This window comes from Ctenocephalides felis, unplaced genomic scaffold (genome assembly GCF_003426905.1).
Source record: "Ctenocephalides felis isolate EL2017-DRISC unplaced genomic scaffold, ASM342690v1 CF-g0.4_SCAFFOLD_01886, whole genome shotgun sequence".
Lineage (NCBI taxonomy): Eukaryota > Metazoa > Arthropoda > Insecta > Siphonaptera > Pulicidae > Ctenocephalides > Ctenocephalides felis.
Window position 1 is genome coordinate 57,835,215 of NW_020538040.1, and position 7,799 is coordinate 57,843,013.

General features: G+C 28.4%; 2 protein-coding genes across 2 annotated transcripts; one reads left to right on the top strand and one right to left on the bottom strand.

Moving 5' to 3' along the window:
* Positions 1 to 325: 325 nt before the first annotated feature.
* Positions 326 to 3,006, top strand: LOC113375147 (colorectal mutant cancer protein-like). The gene is made up of 4 exons (XM_026615097.1): positions 326 to 514; positions 615 to 808; positions 1,078 to 1,190; positions 2,969 to 3,006. The coding sequence occupies exons 1-4, from the start codon at positions 326 to 328 to the stop codon at positions 3,004 to 3,006; spliced, it is 534 nt and encodes a 177-aa protein (XP_026470882.1).
* Positions 3,007 to 3,879: 873 nt separating this feature from the next.
* On the bottom strand, positions 3,880 to 5,042 carry LOC113376844 (ribosome biogenesis protein NSA2 homolog). Its single transcript, XM_026616913.1, has 2 exons — positions 4,931 to 5,042; positions 3,880 to 4,723 (listed from the first exon to the last, which is right to left on the bottom strand). Exon 2 carries the CDS (start codon positions 4,691 to 4,693, stop codon positions 3,914 to 3,916), a length of 780 nt encoding a protein of 259 aa, XP_026472698.1. The 5' UTR covers positions 4,694 to 4,723; positions 4,931 to 5,042; the 3' UTR covers positions 3,880 to 3,913.
* Positions 5,043 to 7,799: the final 2,757 nt, after the last annotated feature.

The window sequence follows — 7,799 nt, forward strand, 5'->3', positions numbered from 1 at the left end:
AGTTGGGCTTATCGCATCCTAGCTGGATCTGTTAGGATATAACTCCACTTAACCTCACCACATTATTATGCAAGGAATTGCAAATTTTGAATGAAAATACTTGAGTAACAATGATACGAAAATTTTACTCAATTTTTTAGCTATTTTAGCCAACTCATGTAAAAATAAATTTAATCGAATAAAACGACGTTTTCAGTATTTACCCATTATTTTGAAATGAACATATCTTGGTAGAATTTTTTTATATTTCTTAAAAAGTATTATTATATGTATTGTGAATATTTATGAGACATCAAGTGTACAATTGATAAATTTTCAGGAACTAATGGCAATGCGTGAAGAAAGGTCAGATCTCCGAGCACAGTTGTTTGCCTCTGAACGTGAACGTAAAGCTGCTGAACTGAGGCATGGTGCACTCGAAGCTTCTCATCGAGCAGCTCAAGCCGCCTTGCGTCATTTGCAGGCGCAATTGGCAGATACAGAGGCCTTGCTCTCGTTAGCAAGGCAAAATAAGGTAAACACTAATGTTAAGCGTGTTTATGAGTTTGAATATTTTATTGTATAGCAACATTATGAAAAATAATTATTATTCCAAAAATATGTTTATTTTTAAGGATCGTTCATCTTACTCCGAAGCAGAACACGCGGCCGGAGTTGAGCGAGAATTACTTGATGCTTTGGCACGTGAGGCCAGACTTAAGACGCGACTGCAAAGTCTCGCCGGATCTTTAGAAGCAGCAGCTAAATCTTCAGAAGAAAGAAATATACAGGCTCAGAACGCAATGCTAGAACTTAAGGAAACGAACATGTATGAAATTTGGTATCTTTATTTAAAATTGAATATGTAAAATTGAGGCGTTAGCCATTTATTTATATTGATTTCTTTTATATCGATTGATGTAATTTCTATTCTTCTTTACTGAAGTTTGTGGTATAAATCTATATCAAGTATATATCAGGGTTTGTATATTATTATCAAATGTGATGTGAATCATCACTCGTGTTTCATGTAAATATAATATCATTTTTTTTTTCAGACTTACACATTGAGTGTTATTAATTTTTTTAACTTTGCAGTAATTTAAATCTGTGCTTGGAAAGATGCAAAAGAAAATATCAAAATCGAGTGCGCAAACTTGAACAACAACTTCTCGGCTTAGAGCAAATGGATCATTCTGAATCTGTTTCAAGTACATGGACGAATCAAATGTATATCGCCTTCTCAAGGGCCAGAAAAAACTTTATAAAATAAACTTATATTGATGTGTTCTTGATCTAACAAGGTAAATTAATTAAATTATGTGCATATTGATAAGTAATTAAGTAACAAACAATGAATATTGCGCTGTGTGACAAATAAAAAATGTATCTAACATTTATTTTATCAGCTAATTTTAAATGAATTTGCATTGAACATATATTTAAGGTATCTTATAAAAAATTTAAAGATTTGACAGTATGTACTGATATTACATACAATGGTAATATCACAAATTGATACTAAACTATTATCATATTTTGTGATATTGACATTTACGCAAAATAATGCTTAGAATGGTTGCAAAGGACTCTATGTATAAAGTTCCGAGTACTGAAAACTTTCACAGGGTCAAGAATGGTTTTTCTAAACAAATCTTCTCAAGCATTGATGCTATTATAATTGATTACACATACACACATATTACACATACACGTGTATATATATATATATATATATATATATATATATATATATATGTTTGTGTGTTTGTATGTATATATTTTTGCATGATTTTCAGTATATGCAATTGCATAAAAGAATATGAATGTTGAATAAAACTTTAAAAATTGAAAATTTGCGATACAATACTTAATTAGTAACACTAAATTAATTTACAATTAAATCTAACTAAAGTAAATCTGAGTTGACTCAATAAAATAAAGGTTATAATATCAAACAACTTAAAAATTTACTTGAATTTTTTTGCACGGATCAGTAAAATAGCTTTATATGAATTGAAATTATGAATAAAAATTTAATTTTGATGAAAGTAAACAAGTATTATCATAATTATATAACTAAACATTTACGTATCAGCATACACATTCAAAAAGTGCGGCATTAACATTATTTAATACACTTTAAATTTGTAAATGCATAAGAAAAATATTTGCATTTGCAAAAATTATTTTCACATATCGTAAAACATCTTTGATGTATATGGTATCATTATATGTTAACATGTTCTGCTTAAATAGATCATTTTTATGCAAGCCAAAATTACAGTGGCAAAACAGAGTAGCAAATCATCAAATAAATAAGCATCTGCATAAAATGCTTAATTTTCTGGCAAATTCAGTTATGTTAGCTATTATTATAAATGTTATTTGAAATTATTTTTCATGCAGAGTTGTTTCTAAGTCATTCTAGCTTTAAGTCTATTATCACATGTGGCTTTTTACATTTATTTGTGTCATATATTTATATATTATGTATATAATTATTAGCAATAATGATATATGATATAGGATGAGAGTAATGTTTACATTTCAAAAATGCTTCGAGTTAAAATCATGTGTATCATGCTATATTGTGTACTTAAAATAATAACTGCAAGTTTATAAAAGTTTAGTTGTTATACAATGAGAATAAGTTGTTATCAAGTATATGCCATATTTCAAAGAGATTTTATAAGTTGTATTATAATATATAAATCTGTGGAAGAGGTTGCATCATTTATCAATATTTTACCGTTTAATTTAAACACTATTTTTCATGTTTTGAATAGCAGTCATTAAAAAGTTTGCATGTTAAGATTTAATTGAAACATTGTATTATAGAATGATTGCAAAATATTTTTGATTTAAATTGGCAGAGACTATACACATGTTATGTTGAATATGAAAATTTTTAGGATCTCAGCTTGCGAATCGTATCGAATTAAACAATGTTTCAACTTTATAATTGATTTTATTTATTCATTTTTAGCTGCCTTTGATACAGGAAATGATCGAATGTGTAAATGAACCAACAACAAATTTTGTAATGTGCCCCAATTTTTGTTTAATGAAATAGTTTCGTGAATAAATTAGGCACTCTGTTATAGTAGTAGTGTATGTGAGTAATAAAATATCACGCACTACACAAAAAAGAAAGATGTGCATACTGTAAAGGCTAACATTATATAAATTTCCATAGATAATATATCTTCCATATATATCTATGAAAAGCTTACAGTAAATATTGGCTCTCAAGCAACTTGTTATAACCATTCCACAGATACATAAATTTATTATGTGTTTTTCTATTATATAGATTTATATAAAGCCAAATATATTAATAAATATAAATATTATTTATAAATAATGCAATTGAATTAAAAGCTTTAATTAGTCATTTTTAATTAAACGCAGTGTTGTATTTTATTCTATAAACTCCAGCAGGTACATGTAAAAGAGTATGTAGAAAACATGTTATCAAGCATATCAGTAATACACATAAAACCACACATTTTCTTATCTTATTTATTACATTTGTAAAAGAAATAATTCTAATGTGTTTAAAATTTTTTTTTATTATTGTTGCAAACAGTCAGCACAATTCCTGAACATGAATGGACCATTAAAAACCTCATAATTAGGATTTAAATGTTGTTAATAAATTTTCAAGACATAATTTTGATGCAAGTGGCTGATTATGTAGATGCTTATTGACAAATGCATGCTCAAAAATTCTAAATGATTTTCAAAAATTATTCGTGTACATTATTGGATCAAAGTGAATTTTCAGAAAGGAGTTTCATAGATGTTTATTGGAGAAAAACATATTTAGGACAATTTACACTGAAAAAAAAATTAAAGTATACTTATTTAATTAAAGTGAAAACAAGTCTTTTGTTATTTATATTTTATTTAAAATATTTACACTTATAGTTTAAACAAGCAGAACAGCATTTATACATCCATCATTTTCAGGATTGTTCGTTACTTGAGCAAATTTACCCCAAACAACTTTACCAGTTTGCGTTACTAAACCTAATTCTGAAATATTTACTTCTATAACAGTACCTTTTGTTATTACTCCAAGACTCGTGTACATTGGAGAATTTGGATTTTTCTTAACACCTATGATAGGCAAACAAAAAGTAGCTTTTAATTCAGGATGGGTAACATGTGCTTTTTTGAACCTAAGAGCCATAGGTCTGATAAATCTTTCGAATTTTGGAGGTTTACGTGTAAAGCCTTCACCAACAAAAGTAACTTTTGTAACCATTCTCTTCCACGCTTTCCTTCTGGACTTTCCTGATGATAAAACTTTGAATACTTCAGCATCTGCCTGAGCTCTGACTTTTGGAATAGGCACATCCCATTTTCCGGCCTTCTCTTTACGTTTCTGTTTGATCATATTAGAGAGTACTTTGGCTCGATTCTGTACACCTCTGTCCAAAAGATAAACGGGTAATGCTCCATCTTCAACCTTTTCTGTATTCTTCTTGATTTTCTTTTCTTCGTGTGCTTTGATTTTCTTTTTCATCTGAATCTTTTCATTCCTGCGTTCTTTATTGAAGATTTTAGCTTTAATACCTCTTAATTTTTGTGCCATTTCTGCTCGTTTGTGGGGCACTCTTGCCTCGCGTTTTCTTTTACGTTCTTCATAATCGAGACGGCGACCATATAATTTCTGGTGCCTCTCAATATATTCATTTTGTGGCATGTTTCAATTTGTTATTCACACTTTTTCTACCTAAAAGATTTTTCACATATTAAACGTTATTTATAAATATGATATTATAATAACATTAATAGCAGAAGATATTAAAATGTATAAATAAATTTATGTGAGCAAACATGCATAACCTAAAATTAAATTAAAAAAAAATTAATCGATCGAATCAAACATTTAATGTAATTAAAACTAGATTACTTGAATATATATAAATAAATTACTCACTTGTTAAAATATTATATTACTGCTTTATTTGTTGATATTTTAATTGTCAAAAGTGCACGCGGGCAATATGTCTAAAAAGAAAAGAAGGAGACAGATGTATTCTACAGTTAAATGGTCGAAAATAGTGTTGCCATATTTTATTATGATCTCATTTCAATTGTAAAATTTGTTGAACAGAATCATAGATAAAAAAAGTATTGAATCTTATTTCCTTTTATCATAACAAATTATTTCGAAGTACTTGCTTTGATTTTCACATCATAGCTCGTAATTTTCTAGAGTAAGTAAGATTTTTTTATACGTGCTTATAAATTATTTTAAATGTTTTACTTTACTAGTAATGATACTAGTAATTAAATATTTTACTTTATTTTTTTTAAATTATACTTCTAAGTTATTTAAATCATAATATATATATAAATAAAATAGAGTAAATAAAATATTTGAACCTATTTATTCTAAGATAAAATCTAAGTTATAACACATGTGTATGTGAAATTGTTGTCCGTTCGTGATGTTTCTGTTAAAAAGGGTTACTATTCTACCAGTCGCCCCATCTTTGAATAATTAGGTAATTACTATGCATCTGGCAACCCAATTGGCGAGTGTACAATCGCGTCAGTCGCGTTCAGTCGTCTTGTGCAATGGATATATTTCACACGCGTTTATCTTGTGTCAGTTTTCAATAAAAATTGTGTATCACATAAAAGTGTTATAAACAAAGTTTGTTTCGTGATATAATATTGTGCTAGTGTTGTGCATTGACCCAACGATTCAGGAATGGTGCATTATATTTAAGGTGAGCCCTTTAAAATTATTCTAGGTTCAATGTTTTTGACAATAGGGCCGATTCCCTTGATATGACAACATGGCGGATGTTTGGGAACCTCATCCTAAATTGCTTTTAATCTTAAGGATTTATTACTGAATTATTTTTAAATTGATGAATAATACTTAAATATATGGGAAATATGTAGCCCTATGATAAAACAAAAGTTTTCACAATTTTATTTGTATATAACGAATTGCAAGTTACTTGTTTTCGTTATTTTACATGCATTAAAAATTAATATTTTAATTAATAAAATTATAAATGCCTGAAATATTGCAAAATATTATATCGTCATTATGATTATTTATATCGTAATGTCATATATTTTAAAATATTTCTTAAATATCATAAAAATAAATCACTTTATTTTTACACAAAAAGTTAACATAATTAACTCAAAATTAAATCAACATAACAATTTTGATTTACTAAATATGCAATCGATATACTCTTAAACATTATTTTCCATTTGTTTGAACTTTTTGTATCGTTGGTTAAATATAATCGTTGAGAAATGAATAAATGATATTTGGGGTAATGCACTTCAGGGGGTGAAGTATAGTGTCATTGTGTACTATATAGTTGTTTGAAGATTTTATGATTTATTTGTGATATTGACCAGTTCTAGTTTTTAAAAAATGAAATAATAACAGAAAAGTTGCCATCAATTTTTTTAAAACTAAACCAAAAAAAGACGCACAAATTTAAATTTTTGCTATGCTCGGTGCAACCAAATAAAGAGTCCAACTTATATCGTTGATAAACCAAAACCCAAGTAAATTATAAACAAACCAGGAGAGAACGATAATAGTTGAAGTGTCTGTATCGATTTCGCAATGTAGTTCGACTTAAATATCTGATAATGTGTGAAAATCCTGTAAAAGATATTGAGCATCAGCTTGTTCTTGCAAAGGAGGTCTTTCATAATAAAAAATTAGGTGTTTGTCGGACAAATTAGCTTGCTACCAATATAGAAATGACAGTTAATAAGTTAGAGAAGTCTTGACGTGATAGGGAGACGGGGTACGGTTCTGTCACTTTTTTTTATCAGCAATAATTTTGTTAATTTACCAGTTAGCTGAGAGAAAAGTGAATTAAATAGTAATTTGAACATTTGTCTAAAAAATATTGTCATTAAATACGATCGATTAGTCTTAAAATCAAATCATACAACAAAAGAGCGAGTGGCACAACCGTACCCCAAAATTTGCCACAACTGTACCTACCGCACACTTTTGAAAACAAATTTTCATTATGACTGAGCGAAATTATCTAAGTAAAAATTAATTGCTGGTAAATAACTACTAATGTTCAACTTACAGAAAAATAATCTGTATGCAATTAATAGTCATTATTGAAAGAATTCGAACATTTTAACACTTTTAACTCTTTAAAAGCAATGCGGTACATAGATTATGTTGATGTAAGGCACTGACTGAAAGCAATAATGTAAACTTGTTCGAGCAAACATACTTCACCTTTCTCCCTTGGATGGACCGTATATCAAAATCTGTATAATTTAGATGTTATGACGACTGTCACTACCGTACCCTGGCACAATCGTACCCAGTCTTCTATATTATACATTAAATAATTTACAATAAAAATGAGCGAAATATGAAAATAATATTGAAGATATTGCGCACCAGCTTGTTCTTGCAAACGAGCCCCATTATAAAAAAGCAGATGTTAGTCACACAAATAAGCGGGTTATTATCTCTAAAATGACAGTTAATGCATCAGAACAGGGCTTCTCAAACCATTGGTCGGGGTCGCGAGAGATTGTATTGTCAAATATTTATATAATTTTAAAACATCACTCCTTGTTTTTTATGTTCTCAATAAATTCTTAAACATATATATTTTTAATCGTAAATGGGGTCGCGAAGGACAAAAGTTTAAGAAGCTGTGCATCAGAAAATATTATCGACGGTTTCTAGTCTATCTTATTGTTAGATGAAGCTGGTGGAGATAATTTGTAGGCATAATTGACATTTACAAGTGATTATGATATCCTAGGATATGTAATAAAACGAC